The sequence below is a fragment of the Pavona decussata genome, unplaced genomic scaffold, assembly GCF_977016875.1.
Source record: "Pavona decussata unplaced genomic scaffold, jaPavDecu1.1 SCAFFOLD_102, whole genome shotgun sequence".
Lineage (NCBI taxonomy): Eukaryota > Metazoa > Cnidaria > Anthozoa > Scleractinia > Agariciidae > Pavona > Pavona decussata.
The window spans coordinates 6,480,360-6,502,500 of record NW_028145517.1 but is presented as its reverse complement, the minus strand read 5'-3'; the positions used below and the strand labels follow the sequence as shown (position 1 = coordinate 6,502,500).

Genomic DNA, 22,141 nt, shown 5'->3' with positions numbered 1-22,141 from the left:
GATTGATTGATTGATTGATTGATTGATTGATTGATTGATTGATTGATTGATTGATTGATTGATTGATTGATTGATTGGATATAAAAAACACTAGGAAGAGTACTAGTGTTTCATCCGATCTCCAAACATCGATAACTGGGTTGAAAAAAAAACTATGAGAGGCGAACATCATTTTAACCATCTTCGAGATGTTTGCAAATCAGATAAAACACTCTTTACGGTGTTTGATATAGTTTCAACCCATTTATAATTCTTGAAGAAATTCGGAGCAAAAGTTCACCAAATTTTGTAACAATTAAGATCAGATTTTCAAACCTGCTTCACGGTAGTGATTTCCTTTGTTTTCTCCTTATGAATTACTGAAAACATTTTGGCCGTTTTCAAGTTTCCTTTTTGAAACTTTTTCAAATACAGTCGAACCTGTATTAAGCGGCACCGTATTAAGCGGTCACCCTCTATTAAGCGGTCAGTTGTCAAAGTCCCGAAAATTACTTCCCTTAATTACTGTAATCCTGACCTGTATTACGGTCACCTCTATTAAGCGGTCGCGGTCACCCTATACTTAGTCCCAACGAGCTGATTTCTATTGTCTTTACCTGTTTTAAAAGGTCACTTTGTAAAAGGAAACCATTTAAATATGGTAACAACTAGCGTGCCAAGCAATTGAGTTTCTAATGAGCTGCACAATTGTGGCGTTAATGTTTAACTAGTCCGTTTCAATACCATGCTCTCCTTTGTCATACCATTTTATCGCCAAACTTTCTTAACCAAGTAAGTGATGTATTCTGTACAACCTGTATTAAGCGGTCACTTAGCCATTCCCCAAGGGTGACCGCTTAATACAGGTTCGACTGTAACAACACTACGATGGTTTCCTATCGAAGTGTCCAATCAAAATACAACAACTACGGACGACAGAGCGGTTCACTTTTCGACTGCTTAACGTCAGTAGTTGCTGCATTTTGATTGGCGAGTTCGAAAGGAAGCCATTAGAAAGCTGTGAAAAGGTTTTTACAAACTAATCAATCAATCAATCAATTCATATGACTTAATCTTTTTTTTCATCCCTTCCCATAATGCTCTTCGTACCTGGCTCCACTCCCACGGAACTCTCCTTTCGCCCCCAATTGAATTATATACCAAAAAATAAAATATCTCTAAACAGACACTGGGTAGGAGTCAGTCAGGGTGATGGGTTCACTCTTCCAAAATGAATCGTTTAAATTTGTTGAAGGGACAAAGAGGACAAATATCTGGTTTAGGAATTCCCAGCTGCGTTATTTTTGTATAGTTCCTAAATTTACATTAAATCCAAGTGCTTGACCTTTCTTTAAACATTTCTATCTTTTTCATTCAGATGAAGACAAATGCCGTGCTGGCCTTTCAAAATGCGAACAGCTGTGCATCAACATGTTTCCTGGATATCGCTGTGATTGTAAACCGGGTTATAAGTTGGATGGCTTGTATAGCTGCAAGGGTAAGACTGCCTGCGGTACCCTTTATGTACGCTCTGTGGAGAGTATTCAGGTGTACGTGTTGTTTCGTTTTCGTCCACCACATATCATCATCATGGTGCTGAAGTATCCTCTCCAACCCCCCCCCCCCCCCCCCCCCCCACTACAAGGCCCTCCCACAGATAAAACAAACTGTTCGTTTCTCGTATGTACACTCTGTGGTCGTTACTTACGAGATATTTTCCTTTAGATTTGGATGAATGTTCCCTTGGCACACACTCGTGTGATTTACAAACTTCGAAGTGTGTCAACACTCCAGGATCATTCAAATGCCACTGTACAGCCGGATACGAGAGCGCGTCACAACGCAAGTGCCAGGGTGGGTGGAAAGAGAGACCCACAAAAATACAGAATAGTAGACAGATACATGAATGATAGACAACTGTTACCTAGACGATATACAAAACGAACAGACAGTTGGCCAGATACAAAGATAAACAGATGGATAATCTGCACATAGTCTGATTGATTAACATGAAAGCCGTATATACAAAAATGAAAAAATATCTTCAAAATAGAAAATATATAAATATATAGCTAAAACGATAAGATGTTGCGATATTAAGGAATCAAATGTGTAGAGGCTAACAGACAATTTCCTATCTACGTTACCCCAAGCAGCAAAACAGAAGTCGATAACCTGCAAGAACCGTGACGCTCTTTCTGGTTTAAGTATCAAAAACCGGAAAAGAATTAACAAAAGAAAGATGAAAGAATTAATAAATGTGCGGACATCGTAAAACAGTACGTAACTAAAGCAGCCGTGAAAAGAACACCTAAACAATTAAGGCTTGCATGAATGGGATTTAAACTCATAAACTCTGCGATGTCAGTAGGTCAGTCAGTCAATAGAATGGGATGAAATAATTTTTTATTGAATGCCGTGAGGACTGCTGTCGTACTGGTCCCCATGCTTACTAGCCCTTGTGAAGAAAATTTGGTTTGCCGAGGTCTCAGTCAGTCGTCAGCTCTAGTTGACCAGCCGGCCAATCAGTCAGTCCGTCAGTTAGCCAGTCAGTCAGTAAGACAGATAGTTGGAGACAGACGGACAGACGTAGACACACGGCCAGCCAGCCAGGCAGACTGCCAAATGGCACTAAACAGACAGGCCGCGGTCAGACAGAAATGTTGTGGATATTGCCATCTGTAGCTTATAAAGCTGTAGATGTGGTGTGAAAGGGAAGTATTTAACTACAGTCTTTTATTTTCCTGTATACTTAGATGTAGATGAATGTTTGACGGGTCTTCACTCGTGTGATTTGAGCATTTCAACGTGTATGAACAGTGTGGGATCATTTTCATGTCGGTGTGCTGATGGGTATGTCAATACGTATCTCCACAAGTGTCAAGGTGGGTGAACTTACAGTAGAACAGGAACTGGCAGAAAAATGCTGAAGAAGCAGTGATACATCCTTTTTTAATAAATGTTAAGTTTTAGTTATTTCCTTGTTGGTTGATTGTTAAATGTTTCAGCTAGCTCTTCGAACTAACGTTAAAGCACGCTTAGTTAAGATGTCTCCTACGTACTGTTTCTTAACAATGGTCTATTGTTGGAATAACAATTACCTATTGTTAAGAAACAAACAATGCTTAGGATGCATTTTAACATACGAGGGCCTCATGAATCCATGCACAGTACTTGAAGACTCTTTTAATCCCTTAGATTTGGATGAATGTGCTTCTGGAAGGCACTCGTGTGACGTAGGAACTTCAATATGTGTGAACACTCTGGGATCATATACATGCCAGTGTAGGCCTGGGTATGAGAAAATATCACAAGACAAGTGTCAAGGTGAGTAGCCAGATAGGTCGACCAAAATCTCCGGATGGATGATTGACAGACGAACCGACAACCGGATGGACAGCCAGAGAGACAGACAGATAGACGGGACCGAATGACCGACAGACAAACAGACTGGCAGACAGACAGACAAACACATAGTTGTAAAGATAAAGAAGTAGAATGTTATACTGGTAGAAGGGCAAATAAAATACAGACAAGCAGAGAAGCAGATAGACAGACAAACACATAGTTGTAACGATAACCGGATGGACAGTCAGAGAGAAAGACAGATAGATGGGACCGACTGACCGACAGACAAACAGACTGGCAGACAGACAGACGGCAAACACATAGTTGTAACGATAAAGAAGTAGAACGTTATACTGGTAGAAAGCCAAATAAAAATACATACAAACAGAGAAGCAGACAGACAGAAAGACAGACAAATCACTTTTGTCTAGTGGTACAGGTAAAAACTAAGACTAAAGATGGACAACCAGACGGTCAGATAGAGAGCAACACTGACAGTCAGCAGTGAGTCATACAGATAGAAACAGTGTCATCCACACAGCCAGTGGGTCAGTGAGTCAGACAGACAGACAGACAGACAGACCGTCATACAGACAATCGGACTGTCTAGTTAGAGGGCATAATTGAGTCAAACTGAGTTTTTTTTACAGGTATACTGTAGATAGCGAGTCACAATAAACTTTTTTGTTCAATGCATGTGATAGTTTTTGTTTATGGGACTTTACTGAGCAAAAAGAGATCAGTTAACAACAGAACTAAAAAGATTTATTATTTATTAAATATTCATAGATGTGGATGAATGTTTAACTGGCGACCACAGCTGTGACTTGGCAACAACGGAATGTGTAAACAAACTAGGAACCTACAGTTGCCCCTGTAAAGAAGGCTATGAACAAACAAACAACACCTCCTGCACTATTAGTAAGGAATCCAACTATCTGAGTTACACCCACGGCGTATCGTTGCGTGGTGTGATCCTATGTAAAGGTTAAATGATGATCAACCCAATAACGAGAGAAAACCAGAGTAAAATAGAGTGGTTTTGCGGTACTACCACGGCTGTTTACACAGAAAACTTTTGAATGCAGAGGTCCACACAACGCAGGAATTAAACTTGCTGGTAATTTTGCCGGATCTCTCTTGTGAAAGACCTCGTGTCAGGCGTCACTTGAACGTGAAAATGCAAAACTGAATGCAAGGCTGGCACTACGGCAAAGGGCAGATTTATTAGTGGCCAATATTTCGACTAATAGAATTGAGGAAGACTAATTCTATTAGTCGAAATATTGGCCACTAATAAATCTGCCCTTTGCCGTAGTGCCAACCTTGCATTCAGTTTTGTGTTTACAGAGGCTATATTGGTTAAGGAGTCAGAACATTTTTGCACTCCTGTCATCCTTCAGCCCTGCTCATTATTTTTTACTAGCGAATTACATTAGATACCTAAAAAGTAAATTTAGGTCACAATGTCAAACGACAATGCATGTATAGTGGATTTACTTCAGTTTAAGGTTTTCTACAGTAAGTTGAAAAAGGATACATTTTTAAGGACTTTCTGTTTAACGTTCAGTCTGTGCAATCACTCCCAAGACCTAACACCGTTTAAACAAATTAGGTTCGATACACAATTTCTTAATGACTTCATTTATATTCCGTAGAGAACATAAAAAGGGCTACCAACAAAGCACTAACTCATGTGAATCATGATGCTCTTCCACATTACAAAATAAAGATCAAACTATTGCCCAGATTTCATTTTTAGTTTATTCCATTTCATTCTTCTAGTAAAGCCATGCAGTGGAAACGGACCTCTTGGGATGGAAAATGGTAAAATTAGTAACCAGTCTATCACAGCCAGTAGTTACTATTCCAGTTACCCTCCTTGGAGTGCGCGACTAAACGCTGGAATCTCAAAGAGTTGGTACGCTAAGCCTCATGACCCCACACCTTGGATCCAGGTGGATCTTGGAAAGTCAACATGGGTGAAAGGAATAGCGACCCAAGGAAAGGCGTTTACATTGTACGTGAAGTCTTATAAGCTGGCTTATTCACCAGACCAACTCACGTGGTTTCCTTATCGTGGAAATGATCGGACTGAAAAGGTACAACAATGAAAATGTCTCATGTTTGATTTAAAGTGCTAGACGTTACCATTTGAAATGTAATTTTTTGTAGATTGTAAGTATATAAGGAAGGAGGGAGGGGGCAAGCCATGGATAATACCGGACGAAATCCTAAGTTTGAAGTCTTCAGTTAGAATTATGTATCCATTGATTTCACTTGCTCTTCCTTTTTCCTCACAGATTTTCAATGGAAACACAGAACCATACAGAGCGGTTAAAAACAACTTGGACAAACCGGTTTACACCCGTTACGTGCGAGTTTATCCGGTTTCTTGGAACGATGCATTGGTTCTGAAGTTAGAGTTGTATGGCTGTGTAAATTCATAGGAGAACGACCTGTGATTGATTAAATTGAATAACAGATGAAACGATTTACTCTCTGACTGATTACAAACTTAAATCTCTCTCTAGTTTAGTGCCTTTGACCACCTTCTTGGATTCCTCTTGGTACTCCACGGGGGGTTTAATACGGAGATGCTCCGCTCGAGTTGCAAACCCTTCCCTTCATTTTATACCATTTTGACAGAAAAGGTAATCCTTTCATATACGTCCATAAAAATGGCACCCCTTCACATACCTACAGTAGAAACACTCCATCTCTTTTCTATACACTTAGAATTAACTTAGGCCCTTTTCAATACCTAAATGACAATTTTCCTTATCTTTATCTATCTGCTTCACCTCGTGAATTCCCTACCTTTTATATACCTTTAGCCTGGCAAAGGTTCCCTTTTCGGGCGTGACCCGTCGGCTCACCAATCACCAATCACCTTGCCCTCACATGTTTTTTTCCAATAATAGATTTAATTGATAATTAATTTGAAATGATTTGCTCAGTGTTTTTCGTTCTAAAGGGTGAGCTCTCTTGCGTTCCAAAAAATAAAAGAAAAACTTTTGAAGAAGTCACTTAAATATAAAATACTTACTCACGCCATGAGATGTTGAAAACAAAAGATAAAAGCAACAGCTATTAGAAGTGTTGCCCCACGCATTTTTGTGATTCGCGACAAACCAAAACTACCAGATATATTACTCGACACCAAACAGAACTGTTTGCTTTTATGTAATGTACATTTGTTTGAAATGTAAGGCAATAAACTGGTTTGATTGCTCAGCCGCTAAAATAGACAAAGAGCTAAATACACGTACTGTTTATACAAACTGAAAAGAACATACTACATGAAAAAAACACTAAAAGCTGAGAGGACGGAAACCTTTGTACAAAAAATCAGCTGTAAGCACAGAGTATTTGTTTCAGTCATTTGTTTGATTTCCACACGGCGGGTAAATTTTGGTTGCTACCGATTTCCTATTTCTTATCTTGAGAACAGCTCGTTCGCAGCGAAGGAAAATGTTTTAAGTGAGGGACAATGCCTCAATTTTATGAATAACCATCTCTTCATTAAGTGACATCTCGTTTGTGAAAATGTTGTTATTTTCGATTTGAATGTCAAGTCTGGATTTCTATATGTCTTGGGACAAAGGTAGGGTCCCTGATGAGTTTGGTACCCCAAGATGGCTACGCACAAACACTTTTCTTCAGTATTTTCTTGCCACGCGTTGGTCAGCCTCCGTCGAGAGCTTACCCTTTAGTTGATGACCACTCCAACGTGAGGGAAAGCCCTTGTACCCTGTGACTGACATTTTATCGAGCCGAGGATCTGACAGGAAAATTTTTAGCTACTCACGTGACAGAAAATCTCTCTCCAAAAATAAGGGAGTTGTGTCTCCGTTATTTATCTAACTGTCAGCATTGTAAGGCGGAAGCGGGTACCAGCAAATGCAACGAAGGAAGATTTAAATTCAAAATAGCCCATAATTGTCTGTGTAGTTGGCCTGTTGGTCTAGTGGCATGATTCTCGCTTAGGGTGCGAGAGGTCCCGGGTTCAACTCCCGGACAGGCCCTATATATAAACTCATCCTTTTTTGGTGGGTTGGGGGGGGGGGCTAATGTTCTATAAATTTTTTATACGTTTTTTCTTTTGCACCGCACAGCGAAAGGCATTATCTTTATGTCAGTAGCTGTCTGTTCTCATATTTTTGGTTGGGATTTTTCATTTGTTTATTTTCCTCCACTTACTTAAAATAAAAAATTACAAAACTTCTTTGACCTTTTCTATAACTGCCCTTAGTTTTGCACTGCACTGATCACGAGGAAATTCAAATAAATTGATATAATACACACGTCAACACTACAGGGAAAGTGTGGCGGCAATTTTTTCCCTTTTGTGGAACTGTTGCAAAAATACGTTTGATTACTTTCTTTTTCGTAGTCGTGCTAGAATCTAAAGGTTGTTTATGTTATTTATGTCGCAACGTGATGACCTCGTGATAATTCGCTGGGTGTATCGGTGCTAGCACGTGCTAATTACAAAGACCGCGAATTTCTGACCAATGAAGATCAAGGGTGGCTATGCTAAAATATAAGGACGATCCTCCGTACATGTCGCGATATAACGATATTTGTGACAGGCGCAGAGGAGATCTTCTTAGTGCTTCTCCTGTTAAGTGTTATCGTGCAAAGTGATGTGCACATTCAGCTACGCAGAGTCTCAACCCAGAACTTGTTATTCATTGACACCGATGCAGTAAGCATCGTATCGCGTGCCTTTGTCATGCGCATTACGGTTCAGGCCAGTGCGTAAGCAACCAACAATTTTTTCTTGCATCGGGACCACTGTAACTTCGTCAACCAACCAGCCATAACTGCAACAGGTACAAAAAAGATTGTTAAATATTCAAGCATGCAACCGTGGACGATAATTCTGGTGGTATAACGCTGGATCAAACTGGTAACGGATATAAAAGCGTTAGCAGAGACCGATATAACGTCGAATTGTTTTAAATTGTCGTGTACTATATTTCGGCTGGCCAAACCAGCCTTCTTCAGGTGCAATAAAAAAAGATGGCCGATGATATTTCAGAAGTTGAAATAGAACCTCTATTTATTTTTTTTTTATAATAAGATTACATCATTACTCTGTGTTTGGTTAGTTTTTCGACAAGCTTTTGTCAAATTAAAATTGATTTAAACAAATTATTATCAATCACTTTTTAGAAAGGAATACCCAGTATCGAGTTGCCTTGATTATTGGTTTGTCTAACGTATGCAATAGAAGTGACACAATAGAATAGAGTGGTGTTCTTGGTGACCTGGCGTTCGGATGGAAAAGAGACAAAAGCTGACTTTGTTTTACCACACAAAGACGTGATTTACCGATGAGAAACAGAAAGGTTAACTCCACACTTTGCTTCAAAGTTAACAAGAGTCCAGGTGTACGATTCTCAATGCTCCCGAAGAGCTGTTGGGCCCAGAAAGTATTTTTCTCACTCATTTTCTACAGATTGTCGGTTGTTTCTAAAACTAATTCAATTTGCTTTTTAATCTTGGAAAAAGGTATCCCGTTTCAGATACCTACTGGTTGAAACACTGAATGTCTTTTCCATGGGGCTGCCTGAGATATTTTAAAAGGTTCTTTCAAATATCTTAATGCCCGTTTTCCTTCCCCTTTTCTATACTTCAGAGCTCGTGAAATCTCTTTCCTTTATATGCCTCCAGCCTCAAAAGGGTACCCCTGTCGGGCGACGCCTCACCAGTTTAGGGAGAACCTTCCTCCCCGCGCGCGCGGGCAGTTGATCATGCGCGTCTGTGTAACAAGCCACTGAATAATTACACAGTCTAACCTGCATTGTTGAAACCCATTATTCCACGCAGCTTGCATTTGTTCCAATGACGCTAGAGCACCGTGCAAAAGCCCACACACATGCACGGCCTCGGAATAATTGAACTGATACCGTCCATGTTGAAAAAATGCGTGAGTGATCATCGTAACATCCCCACTGCCTTTGTTTCGTCTTATAAGACTAGTATCTACAAAAGCATTATACAATGAGCAGTGTGAAACTCGCGTTTTGATTGGTGTAGCGGATATTGTGATTAGAGTACAGACGCACGAAATGTTCAAAAAGAGGAAAAATCAAATTTCCAGGCTGTTGTTTGTAGTTCGTATGAAATTTAATTATAAATCAATCCAAAAAATATATATATATTCTCACCAACGTTGCACTGGTCATCAATGTAAGGCAAAACGGCGATCCCTTGAGGAGGGCAAATGTTCTGCAAATAATGTACACTCGATTGAAAAACGCATACTTGGAGACCCAGAGACAGTCAGTCAGAGTATTTTGAGCTTGAGAAAGTCAACTCGGTAGTTAGAATTTCAGGAATAAACGGCATATCATTCTGAAAATCGTCACACTTTAGGCTTTTGTCCACAGATTCAAAAGTTAGTTAGAAATATAATGAATAACTGAAGGTTTTTACTCTTTTTGATAATTAATAATTATCATAATAATCGCGTGATATACTATTCAGAGGCGACTGAGGGAAGTTTTAAGAAGCTACAAGGGTTTGCAAATGTTCCGAAAACAGAAGAAAATGGTTTATCACTTTACGAAAGTTTGAAGTGAAATTCTTTGGAAGAGAACTCTAGTTTTTCCTCACAATACGCTAGAGCGCATTTTGTCTGTTTACTTTTTCATGTTGCGCCTTTAATTTTTGTATTTTGTATGGTTTCTAACACTAAATCAACTACGTGTTTCGGATACTTCTCCAACAAGTTAATAATTCATGAAGGGAAAACACTAGCGTGAAGGAGGTTTGGAAATGTGATCTTCAATTACGCTGAACTTTTGCCATAAATTTCTCCAAGAATTATAAACGATTTTAAGTTGGTTACGAAAACAAAAACTCAGCCGCGCGTCGGTTTTTTTGAACCCCCTTTTCTCAGTGTTTGGAAATCGAATGAAACACTTTAAAATTTCCTTGTGTTTGATATATTACTTCAATTATACCTAGCTGATTTGTTCTTCATTAACTCACAATTTTGCCTCCGCAGAACAATGATGCACAAAAATATGAGAAAAGTTTTAATTAAAAAAAATTTTCGACAAAAGATTACTGTCATACCGCATCTGTTTTACCAAATATGTTCCCATGCTTTGATCTGCAGGGAAGTGCGCGTTCATTCTTCACGGAGCCATGAAAGAAGGGTATCAGCCATTTTTTGCTCTTAGTAAATATACGGAATAAGGGAAGTGATTGATGTTGATTGATATGCTCTAGTGAAACGAATCTTCAAGTGCCCCTTACATCCTCAACTTACCTTGTACTCGAAGTACTCGTAATCACTGTGTTTGTGCAGATTCATCGGAGACCTTTTCGTATCTGAAGCGCTGAGCTCGCATAAAAACGTTGTGTTTGTTGACGGGATGGTTCTAAAGTTGAAGGAAAGACAACGTTTATTCCTCAAGCAATGTTGACCACAGATCAGTGACCTCTCCACGGAATGCGTCGATAGCACGTGATCGAATAGCACGGATCCCGGAATGATTGAAAAATAACTGCATCTAACAACTTGAGTAAAAACTACAGCCAGGAAAATCCATTTTAGAGATATTAACAGAGGACCGGTAACTGTTAAAAGCATGGCTTTTTTCATTTATCCCTCCCTGTGCTTGCCCTTCTCAGTACTCAAACATCAAGAGATGAAAATACTGTAATTATAACAATTTGTTGTGACATTGGATTGTTGTTTTTCTTTAGCAAGCTGGGAATCAGTTGTTATTAGCTTTCACCCTAGTTTTCTTGAATTCTAAAGAGTGGGGAACTCGACAAAAGTAAACCAAGAAAACCTGGGATGTAAAATTTGGTGTGGAATCATGAGTTTTATTGCATAGACGGCCCACACCCACAATCACATAACCGGCATTATCCTTTTACAGACTTTGTTTGGGAAATTCACTTCAGTTGTCATAAAATACTAGCAGTAATCAAAGATTAGAGGAGTCCATTTTACACCTAATGAATTGGACAAATTCAGCTATGGTCAGCCATTTCCAGTGTGGCTTTCATTTCTATTTTTTCAGGTAAAAATGCCCCTTGCATTTTACCAAAATTTATTCAATTAGTTAGTTACACAAGTCATGAAAAATCCAAATTGATTATACCCTGGTGGTGCTCGCTGAATAAAAATACAGTGCGGGGGTTAAAACATCTTTTCCATGACTAGGCCTTCGCGGTTTTCGGGATTACTAGGCCTGGTGGGAGTTTGCACGCCTTGCGGTTCTAGTATTTTCTTTTTCTCAGTATGTACCCCCGCTAATCGAGGCTCAGGAACTGGTGTCCTAACTTGGGAAATGCGTTTATATTTTAAATTTTGTGTTTTTCTCGCTCAGAATCCTTCAAGGTAATCACGCGAAGTCGACCACATACTGAGCCAGGGTTCGTTACGTCATCAGCGTTCGACGCGTAATCTCTATGGCAACAAACAGTTTTTGTGTCACAGTTATTGTCAATTTTTTACTCTGAACTATACATGTAGTCGAAGTCATTAAACTAATTGACTTTTTCGCGATAGAAAATTCCGTTCAGTGGCAATAAAGAAAATATAGCACCGTCTTCACTCAGAAATATGAAAAAGCGAAAGTTTCTTTAGGTAATTCTTGAAATCTGAAATACTGTTCCAAAATTTGATAGACCTGCGTAATTGGACCAAGAATGACACAATTTAATTTTTCGTACATATATATTACCATAGAACTCTGTCAAGGTCTGCAATATGAAATTACAATGAATGGGAAATTAAAGGAGTGTTCCATCTACATCACACAAATATCACATGGTGTATTAAGTTCACATTTTATAATTCGACATTTAATTCCTTTTGTTAAATGGAAACATAACAAATTAGGAGAAAGTATTGAAACAAGCAAAGTGAATGGAAATTATTAGTCTGCAAAGTTTTTAAATCAGTATATCAAAAGACTCAAAAGAATTCGATGACTGGCACGGAAAGGTTTAATTTCGTGTATCACAAAAGATGCCCTTAAAAGCTACCCAGAAATCTTCCAAATATCATTTTGTAATTCGGATGGTGTGTTTATGAACGGTATACTGTCCCTTACTCTTGTCGTAAAAAGTAAGTATATGATATTATGCTATTCACGAAAATACAAGGGCTTGGTAAGGATCAATATACTGAAGTCAGACTATACCAAGAAAATATCAGGATATCAGGATAAACCATGCCTGAGAAATAGAGACCAACTTTATTGTCTTCTGGTTGTTCTGGCTATCCGTATCATCTCTTATCCAACGCGCGCTCATGGAATAATTGTCAAATATTTGTTATTTCATGCGGTGAAAGCTCTGTGTCTGACAAATTTCAACATCTGCCTTTAAGTTACTCTTTGGGTTGGAAAGGGGCATTTCTTGGAAGTTTACAAGTTGAAGGAGGTCACTACTTTTCGGTTAAAAGCTAAGGCTCTTTTCTGCCGTTCTTTTTCGACTTAAGCATTAGTCAAACCTACACGAAGACGTTTTTCAAATAAAATTTAAACGGCAAGAAAGTATAGTCTACCCTAGCCAACAGTGCAAGCTTTGCAATTGAAAAGCATACCGTTCGTATATGGTAGCATAGAGGGGTCATCAAAGAAACGTGCAGACATTGGTTCACACTTTTGAGATATGACTCAACAAAAATCTAAAACAATATCAAAATGACAGCTAATCAAGGGAGAGGGGGTGATCATTTTGCAATTTAAGATTGGGGAAGAAAATATAAAATGAACATCAAAACAACTTAGTTGGTGACAGCTACAGGAACAGCTGGACGGTCTGTTATTGACAATGTTTATAATGCTACTCAGAAATTTCCTGAGAGGAAGGAGTGGGCAGTTTTTCAATTTCTGCGGTGTTAAATTGCGCTGAAATTAAGAAAAAAACGGTTTCCTATCACAGAATTAAACAAGTCACGATTTTTCTTATTTTTAAGTTTATTATCTATAAACATGAAGCCGTATCCCCTACGGAACAGCACCCCGCTGCAAAATTTGGACAAATTGCTATAACAGGAAGATGAACGTTCGGTCAAAACATGCCACCACGTTAATAAGACTCACTAATAGATTCGGTACATGGGTGGAGCGGCGTCTGGATCGGACCTAAAGCAGTGACAAAGAAAGAAGATGAATAGAAAAGCTCTCCTTTTAACAGTTGCCGCCATCCTGCTAATATCACGATATAATCTTCTCCTGGCTACTCATTTCGACGATAATCAAAGATCTGGTTATTTTTTAAGCATTCCGGGCTCCGCGCTTCTCGGCCACGTTCTCACCACTCATTACGTGCAAAGCTCTCTGATCTGTGGCCATCTGTGTCTGAGGAATGAGAGATGCCTTTCGTTCAACTTTGGAAACATACCGAAAGGAACGAAGTTTTTATGCGAGCTAAGCAGTTCTGATGCGAAACGGTCTTCGATGAATCTTCAACCTCGTTGCGAATTTGATTATTTCGCTTTTCTCCAGGTAAGTTACTAAGAAGACAAAATAGACTATAGCTAGTGTACCCCCTTTTAGTGATTTCTCTGTGTGTAACGGGGAGAATTTACTTCGCCTACAACTTGTAGATTGACTATTTTTCCCTGTTCACTGGGGTTTTCACACTTCTTTTCAATCTGGCATTAATCGTTCGATCTTTTTTATTACTTCTTAGTATTTCTGCTATCAGAGGCAGTGAACGATCTTCGTGTTCGTTTCACGGCTAAAAAAGTCGACCTTGGCTATTTCTTTTCACCACGTGTTGTTATTATTATCTTTATTTTTAAAAATCTAAATCATATACTTCAGATCTTTCGTTGAAAACTGCCGAACAAACTATTTCAATTTCATCGTAAAAATACTCCACTTCCCACCCATCTTTGCATATATCTCAGCTTGACGGCTGTTGAATTTTCCTCGAACGCAGAATGATGAATATCACAAAAGGTTGTTTTTCCTTGGTTAATGCGGCGCTTAATGATTTCTATTATATTTTACATATAGATTTATTCTTTAATTGACAAGGACATCATCTGTCGTCAGTCATTATTTTAACTCATTTCTTGCGAGAAGCCAATAATTGGCTTCTGTGACGTCATTTTAGTCCCACGCAGGAAACGCTTGGGGCGACTTGGCTCGATAGACTTCCTCAGTAATAGAGGGTCTCAAAACACTGTCCGAGAGATAATTTCGGGATTTTACTCAATGTTTAGTCAAATTTTCTGCAAAATTTAACCCCGTCATGAATTGGTATTGAATAAAATTATGTATCGGATAACAGTTGCAATTGAAGATTTTGCTCTAATTTTGAAGGAATATGACGGAGAATGACGACTGTGAAAAAACGAAGGTGAGATCGGCACTGTCTACAGTTAGCTGAATAATCGTTATAGTGAGGTACTACAATACTTGACAGTAGACCCATAGCAGAGAATGTGAACAACGATGATTCAAATAAGAGCTCATACGAGCTAAATAAGAGAGGTTTGTCAATGTGGAGCGGATGTTGCCTAGATGTGATGTCGTTAACTCTTTAGCCCCTAATATCAAAGAACAAATTTTCCTTTCTTGTCCCTATACTTTTCTTCTAAAAGTACTGTGAGAAGTAATTATAATATCAACAGAATTCACCTTTGGTGATCATATCCTTAATTCTCATAACCGCAGAGGTTGCATAAACACTAATATTACGACCGAGGAGACATTTGACGCTATCTCTGTTAACGAAAAGTCAAGCAACCGACTGTTCCAAGGGCATAATTTCTGCTTTTATTAACATTCAGTGCTGTATTACTTAAAGTATCTGGTAGAATGAAATATGCATGAAAAAACTGCAACTTAAGCCTGTACGCTGTTCATAATAGTTGTCAAAAAACCTAAGAATGGTTAAATGTGGGCAAAAAATTGCACGCGTGATGAATATCACGAAAGGTAGTTTTTCATCGGTTATCAGGCGACGCTTAATTATTTCTAGTATGTTCTACATATGGATTTACTCGTTACTGACCGAAAAAGATGTCATTACTTTAACAAGACCTTATCAAATAAAATTTTGCAAAGAAACCTGCTCTTAGGGATTCTGTCATTTGTGGCGATAATCTTCTAGCCACGCCGGAATTTATATCAAGGTGCGAGGACCGATTTTTCAAAACAAGACTGATCTTCTTTTATACACTGCATCTCGGAAACGAATTCGGTGATCTGATGACTTCAACCTTTTGCCTTAAGTTTGATTCACATTAGCGGAATATAGACGTAAAGAAATGATCTGTCTTTTATTCCTTATGTCGTTTAATTATGTTGATGTTTATGTTCGGGCAGATGTTCCAGCTTTCTTCTTATATTATGCATATTGGTGACAAAGTCGATAGCCCGACTTCACTTATTATATACTTGAAACTACAGCAACAATTTGAGAAAATATAATAACGTTAGAAGATTTTCGCGCAAACGGGCTTCAAGGTTCATTCTATCAGACGATTTCTTTTTCTTAGTTTTTTTATGCGTTTGTTGTACTGTGTCTAATGTTATGGAATTTCTCGTTACTTTTCATCAGCATAGCGTACACTGATGACTGCCACACGGCCTTCGAAGCAAGAGTTTTCCTCACAACACAAGTGCTAGTGGGGGCCGAACATTAAGCATCGCAAAGAAATAATTTAAACTGAACTGGCATAATACCCATCTGGCTATTTACAAGCCCGATCGAGGAGTTTCACTCGGGGCTACCGGGAAACAACTCCAGCCAGCGGCCTGAGCGTGACTTGAACCCGGAGACTCCGGAGTCAAGCGCCCTAACCGCTCGGTCACCTCTTAATTAAATGTTATCACCAGGTTAAAATATCTTTATTTTAAACGTATTCTTCAATCTTATATCGTAAAAATATATATATTGCAAACAGTGAGGAGAGTAGGTTGGTATGGCGCGCAAAGGATTATGGAGCAAAATTGGGCCAATAAAGGAAACATATGACACTGGAAAACACTGCAATCGTTTTCGTTGCAAAACAATTTAACGTCGGGCGTGACTGCTAACGCCAGACCTTCAGCCCAGTCATATTCAGTACTTCAACGTCTGACGATAGCATTTTATTACGCTCACCCTTAAGTTTTATGCAACTCGTCCCAGGTAATTCCGCTTGTGTTTAGGTGTGTATAAGAAGTAGGTATTTTATGAATCGAATGCGGACGCTCCTACCATTAAACGTTACAAAAGAAAACAAAACCACTTATTCTCAAACTGACATATATTACCTTTTTACAGAACGATGAGAATACTTGTCCCCAAGGGATCGCTGTCTTGCCTTACATTGATGACCAATGTCACGTTGGTAAGTAATCGAAATCCACATTTTGGGGGAGATTCCACTTTTGTCAGGCTCTTCGATGTGCAATTATACAGCGTTTATTCCGGTGTCAAACAAAACAAACTTCCCAGTCGATTATAGCTAAATGTCTTTTACGCGAATTTCAGGTTTCTACTTTATTTCCTTTGTAGATACCAGCCTCATTATACTAAGCAAAGGTGAAAGGAATGTAACGGACATTACTCACGCATCTTTCAATCCGAGGTATGTGTTCAACTTTTCTGAGGCCGTGCGGGTGTGTCAGATTTTGGGCGGATCTATGGCGTCCTTCGAACAAATGCAAGTTGCGTGGAATGCGGGATTTCAAAAATGCAGGTTTGTTATATTCTGTTATGGCTGTGCTAACGACTGGTTTTTATTTAAAAGTCCGTTAAGTCTGGTTTGACAAGCCCAAGTTCCACAGCCCCTACAAACACCAGAAACCCATTCTAAAGTGCAAACACGATGTTGTGATTCTTAAAAACGAGAGTACCTTTGCATGATTTAAATATTTTAGGGATTTCTGACTGACTGGGTCTCCTGTCTGTCTTTTGGTGAATTGATTGATCTTTTTTATTACAACTATTTCAGGGATGGCTGGCTAGCTGACGAAAGAATAGTTGTCCCGATGCATAAGGGCCGTGAAAAGTGCCGTAACTACAACGTTGGCCTGAACCCATCAGGGCCAAATATCAACAAAAGCAGGGGTGCTGATGCCTATTGCGTTGGTGTTCGTGTCTAGGAACGTTAATCGCAAGCCCCTCTTACTTCTTTTAATCTGTAGATAGGTTGTTTGTTGTGTCTATTCTAATCATGATTGTTCAGCGTAGGCAGCGTAGCGATGGCAATGGCAGTAGCAATGACAATCAGAATGGCATTGACATCGGCATTGGCGTTGGCATTGACATTGGCATATCATTGCCAATGGCAATAGCAAAGGCATTGGCATAGGGATAGGCATCGGCATTGACATATCATTGGCAATGGTAATCGGCAAAGGCATTGGCATAGGAGTAGGCATTGACATTGGCATATCATTGGCAATGGCAATAACAAAGGTATTGGCATGGGCATAGGCATCGGCATTGACATATCATTGGCAATGGTAATCGGCAAAGGCATTGGCATAGGAGTAGGCATTGACATTGGCATATCATTGGCAATGGCAATAACAAAGGTATTGGCATGGGCATAGGCATCGGCATTGACATATCATTGGCAATGGTAATCGGCAAAGGCATTGGCATAGGAGTAGGCATTGACATTGGCATATCATTGGCAATGGCAATAGCAAAGGCATTGACATTGGCATATCATTGGCAATGGCAATAGCAAAGGCATTGACATAGGAATAGGCATCGGCATTGACATATCATTGGCAATGGTAATCGGCAAAGGCATTGGCATAGGAGTAGGCATTGACATTGGCATATCATTGGCAATGGCAATAGCAAAGGCATTGACATTGGCATGTCATTGGTAATGGTAATCGGCAAAGGCATTGGCATAGGACTAGGCATTGATATTGGCATATCATTGGCAATGGTAATCGGCAAAGGCATTGGCATAGGACTAGGCATTGACATTGGCATATCATTGGCAATGGCAATAACAAAGGCATTGGCATAGGTATAGGCATCGGCAATGACATTGGCAAATGGCAAATGGCAATGAAAATGGCGGTGGCATTGTCAAAGGCAGTAGCATGACTGACCATGGCAATGATAGTAACACTCTCTGACTATGACAGTAGCGATAGGGAAAGATTTCCGCACGGCCCCATACATTAACAATACATGCATCACTGCCATACCAACCCTCTTAAACAAAGAACGAACATGAATAGAGGTTGAGTGGCAAAATGTATACATAATTAAAGTATGGGGCTGTGCGGAAATCTTGCTGCAAAGTTTACATCGGTGTATTAATAAAAAAAAGAAAGTAAAGTGTTGTATTAGAGGTCTTGATTCATCATTTTTGATAATTTTTCATGAATTTTACTCATAGGCAACCTTGCGAGTGAAAGAGGCAAAGTAGGAGTATTACTACTCCTCCCGAACGAAATGTTAGTGAAACAACCACAACTGTAACAGAACCTCCAACATTCCGTTACAACGTTAGCATGCTATGTCAAACATAAGAGGATCGAAGAACAGGCGAAGAAACTGTGCTGAAGCGAAGCGGTTAAAAGTAAAATGGATACAAGCAAACAAAACGTTACAAAGCGAACTAGCGCCAGTAAATTTAAAAACTCGTCGGAAAACTTACATCTGTTACGGAGCTTGGTGAACTGTAGAAAAACTGCTGGACTAGACTGAATGCCCCTTGAGCGTTGAGGAGACGAACAAAACTAGATGACTGACTGCTTTGCGCGCTGAAGAGGTAAAATTGAACTGAACTAAACGGCAAACATTTCTATTCAAAACTGGTCAATCTTGGGAACGAGATACAAATAAATTACACTAAATTACGTAGCTGACACTGATTCTGCACGCACGACAAACTGACAACGACATTCCTACACAAAAAAAATTACAATAACCCTAATGACTAGGTGATAATTTTTTCACAGCCAGTCTACCGAAGGGTTACTCCAAGCAATGTTGTCATTGGCAACCATTTATGTATCGGGTGACTGAAAGACAATGCGAAGAACAGTCCTTTTATTTTGTCTTTTTTTTTTAATTATTTTGCCAAACAGAGAAATTACAAACAAGACAGAATAAAGTAATTTAAATAAAGTTACAAATAAAGCAAAAGTGGCCAGGAGACCGAAAAGAAAATAGAAAACTTATGCGTGATTCGACCTCTCCAATTAAACTAAGTTGACTAAAAAGAATTAAGTTACTTACATGGCGTGAGGAAATTAAATAGATAAAACTAATAAGCTAGAAAATCACGTGTTATTCATAGTTTTTAAATATCGGATTCTTAAGGGATTTCTTAAAAGAGCAAATTGAATTTGAGTTGATTAAGGAAGTTATAAAATTTTGGTCCTTGGAAAAACACAGAAACTTTCTTAATTGCGCATATGCCACCCATTGACATTTCAATCCTAGCAGTATGCAGGATGTTTGTCCCATGAACCTCATGGCCTTAGCTCCCACGAGTCTCCTGTAGCTCAGTGGTAGAGCATCTGAACTAGTAATCGGAAGGTCTTAGGTTCGACTCCTGATAGGAGCACTCGGAATTTCTTTTCCGAGTTTGCCTGTGTCATTACTGAATAATTGACATTATTCTCAAATTTCTTAATATTTGTACAACATGTTAACAATTCTGAGACCAGCGCATCCTAAAAATCTTTGTCCCGAAACACCGATTCCCCGACTACAACATCGAAACACACAAAAAGCAAACAGGCGCGTAGCTAAGGGGTTTCGATAGGGGTGTTCGTTGAGCCCCAAATCTTGCTGAGCGCCGGAGGCGCTCTTACTAGGGGGGTCCGGGGGCATGCTCCCCCTGAAATTTTTGAAAATCTAGGTTCCCAGAAACCTCATTTCCTACATTTTGAGACCCATTTTAGGCAAATCACAACTTTGTTTTACAGCGGCTTTTTTAAGCTATATACATCATTTCGACGGCATAATTGTTTCAACTTAAACAAGAAAGTTCAATGTACATTCCGCGCCCTGTCAAGTTCTGATATAGCTTTTCGATCTGCTGATAGTCATACACCAAGCTGGTTAACTGCATCATTCTTGGGTGTAGGCCTTCGAAAAAATTGGTTATCTCGTCAAGATTGACAGGCATATCATATTTGATATGCATTAGAGCCAGGGCGGACAGCCTACTCTCTCCCATGGTACACCTCATGTAGTTGTTCAACCTCTTCATTGCGCTTATGGAACGTTCACATTCACAAGTGAATGTTCTCAGGCGAACTTGTACGTAAGTACGTGTGAAACTCAACAAGGCTTGAACTATTCAGTTTGAAGTGAATCTCCTTTCAGAACAAAGCGGCATTCAGAGAACAAAACGTATCGCAAAGCATGCTTTTCTATGACTTTTTCGGGCGGATGCGGTTTTACCGCAAAAAATGAAACGTCATTAAAATTAATCTCCAAGGGTTCTTGACAATTTTTATTTTTACTGAGGATAAGACATAAGGCCTAAAGAAAGGGTTTATATCTCTATTTTTCTTTGGTTGATGTATTTCGACCACAGCAACTTTATTTAAAAGTTTTTCTTCCGCCAATATTGATCTTCAAAGGGGGTTCGTTCGAAGGCTTACATTTGGAGACAAGGTTCAAAATGCAAATAATAAAATACCACAATGTCCCAAATAAAGAAAATATTACTGCAATAAAAGGACAAGTTGCAGGGCCTGTCCGGGAGTTGAACCCGGGACCTCTCGCACCCTAAGCGAGAATCATGCCACTAGACCAACAGGCCGCTCACACGATCTACTCGCCAAGTTTCAAAATATAAATCAATAAAGAGACCGGACAGGTAAAGTGCAATGATCAGTCAGTCAGCTGGTACCAGCTGAGAAAACACAGGACCGCAAGGCGTGCAAATCCAACGTTATATTAATTATTTCATTTTACAGGTATAAACGGCGCCACGGATAGGGTTTTTGGCGGTGGGCTTATCCCAAATTATTCCTAAAACATAACTAAAAAGCAAGGGATATGTGTGTTTTTCTTAATGAGTGTGACTATTGGAGTTTAGCAGTTATCATGGTTGAAACCTGAAAAAATGATTATGATCTTTTTTTGTGTACTGCAATCAAGGCGACTGAGATGCCCATTGCTGTCTCCTTTTCTATTTTTTCCCTTATCAATTTTCTTAACGCTTGGTGTTCGTTTGTCGCATAATTTAAATACGGTCGAACCTCCGATAACGGACACCTCTCGTAAGCGAACACTTGGTCATGTTCCCAGCTACATACAAACACTACATTTTTAACCTCCTATAAGCGGGCACCTCTCTTAAGCGAACACTTTTCCTGGTCCCGAGGGTGTCCGCTTACAGGAGGCTCAACTGTAACCTTAAACAAGTTATTTGTTTTGCTTGCATTGAATGGAATAAATTCAGTTTTTTGAAGACGCATAAATAACAGAAGCTGGTAATGAAAAGTTGAAAAAGAAGCCCTATTTAAAAGAAATTAATAAAATAGGAAAAAGAGAAACAATAAAGCTTAAGTTTAGATTTTCATGTTGAAAATGTAAAAGAAACATTGGTGGAAATTTAAGAAATGGCAAGTGGAAAAGAGATAAGACAAGTTCAATTTTGGGTAGTTTAGGCAATCTGGGAATCAAGTTTTTGTTTAGATTTTGTTTCGTTGTTGTTGTTGATGATGTTTATTAAATCGAAATTTACATCTAAATTGCATTACTTTTAGGATATAGTATTACGTAAAGTGGCACGTTTCGCAGGCTTAAAAAGTGCCAGTCTTTTAGGAAGTTATATAGTTTCTTTCTTTTCAATATATGTTGGTTAAAATCGCGCAAGATCTTTTCGGAT

The 22,141-nt window shown here is 39.1% G+C and overlaps 4 protein-coding genes and 2 non-coding genes across 7 annotated transcripts in view; 4 read left to right on the top strand and 2 right to left on the bottom strand.

The window, feature by feature from the left end:
• LOC146471942 (retinoschisin-like) overlaps positions 1 to 5,777 on the top strand; it is a 7,927-nt gene extending 2,150 nt beyond the window's left edge. The window contains exons 3-6 of the mRNA XM_085120900.1: positions 1,358 to 1,477; positions 4,117 to 4,269; positions 5,113 to 5,429; positions 5,631 to 5,777. Of these exons, the coding sequence (XP_084977026.1) occupies positions 1,358 to 1,477; positions 4,117 to 4,269; positions 5,113 to 5,429; positions 5,631 to 5,777 (737 nt within the window). The remainder of the gene's footprint in view (positions 1 to 1,357; positions 1,478 to 4,116; positions 4,270 to 5,112; positions 5,430 to 5,630) is intronic.
• Positions 1,662 to 3,355, top strand: LOC146471943 (uncharacterized). Its single transcript, XM_085120746.1, has 3 exons — positions 1,662 to 1,833; positions 2,736 to 2,864; positions 3,178 to 3,355. Exons 1-3 carry the CDS (start codon positions 1,662 to 1,664, stop codon positions 3,312 to 3,314), a joined length of 438 nt encoding a protein of 145 aa, XP_084976872.1. The 3' UTR covers positions 3,315 to 3,355.
• Positions 5,778 to 7,283: 1,506 nt separating the features above from the next.
• On the top strand, positions 7,284 to 7,355 carry Trnap-agg (transfer RNA proline (anticodon AGG)). Its single transcript has one exon. It is a non-coding gene; the product is annotated as a tRNA-Pro (tRNA).
• A 662-nt stretch (positions 7,356 to 8,017) lies between these two features.
• LOC146471940 (uncharacterized) lies at positions 8,018 to 10,951 on the bottom strand. Its single transcript, XM_085120782.1, has 4 exons — positions 10,616 to 10,951; positions 9,507 to 9,567; positions 9,135 to 9,321; positions 8,018 to 8,156 (listed from the first exon to the last, which is right to left on the bottom strand). Exons 1-4 carry the CDS (start codon positions 10,949 to 10,951, stop codon positions 8,018 to 8,020), a joined length of 723 nt encoding a protein of 240 aa, XP_084976908.1.
• A 2,425-nt stretch (positions 10,952 to 13,376) lies between these two features.
• Positions 13,377 to 18,426, top strand: LOC146471939 (uncharacterized). 2 transcript variants are annotated; one of them, XM_085120858.1, is made up of 4 exons: positions 13,377 to 13,817; positions 16,594 to 16,660; positions 16,828 to 16,900; positions 17,267 to 18,426. In XM_085120858.1, exons 1-4 carry the CDS (start codon positions 13,479 to 13,481, stop codon positions 17,415 to 17,417), a joined length of 630 nt encoding a protein of 209 aa, XP_084976984.1. In that variant the 5' UTR covers positions 13,377 to 13,478; the 3' UTR covers positions 17,418 to 18,426. The 2 variants fall into 2 exon arrangements, with proteins under 2 accessions (XP_084976984.1, XP_084976983.1); XM_085120857.1 differs by having other exon boundaries at positions 16,828 to 17,011.
• A 2,569-nt stretch (positions 18,427 to 20,995) lies between these two features.
• Positions 20,996 to 21,067, bottom strand: Trnap-agg (transfer RNA proline (anticodon AGG)). The gene has a single exon. It is a non-coding gene; the product is annotated as a tRNA-Pro (tRNA).
• Between the last annotated feature and the right edge of the window lie 1,074 nt (positions 21,068 to 22,141).

Coding starts and splice junctions, on each gene's coding strand:
- LOC146471940 (XM_085120782.1), bottom strand. CDS start 10,951: ATGAAAAAAGCCATGCTTTTAACAGTTACCGGTCCTCTGTTAATATCT. Junction 9,322..9,506: donor TGATGACCAGTGCAACGTTG/GTGAGAATATAT, acceptor ATGCTTTTGTAG/ATACTAGTCTTATAAGACGA. Junction 8,157..9,134: donor AATGGGTTTCAACAATGCAG/GTTAGACTGTGT, acceptor TACCTGTTGCAG/TTATGGCTGGTTGGTTGACG.
- LOC146471943 (XM_085120746.1), top strand. CDS start 1,662: ATGTACACTCTGTGGTCGTTACTTACGAGATATTTTCCTTTAGATTTG. Junction 1,834..2,735: donor GTCACAACGCAAGTGCCAGG/GTGGGTGGAAAG, acceptor CTGTATACTTAG/ATGTAGATGAATGTTTGACG. Junction 2,865..3,177: donor GTATCTCCACAAGTGTCAAG/GTGGGTGAACTT, acceptor TTAATCCCTTAG/ATTTGGATGAATGTGCTTCT.
- LOC146471939 (XM_085120857.1), top strand. CDS start 13,479: ATGAATAGAAAAGCTCTCCTTTTAACAGTTGCCGCCATCCTGCTAATA. Junction 16,661..16,827: donor TGATGACCAATGTCACGTTG/GTAAGTAATCGA, acceptor TTTCCTTTGTAG/ATACCAGCCTCATTATACTA. Junction 17,012..17,266: donor GCGGGATTTCAAAAATGCAG/GTTTGTTATATT, acceptor CAACTATTTCAG/GGATGGCTGGCTAGCTGACG.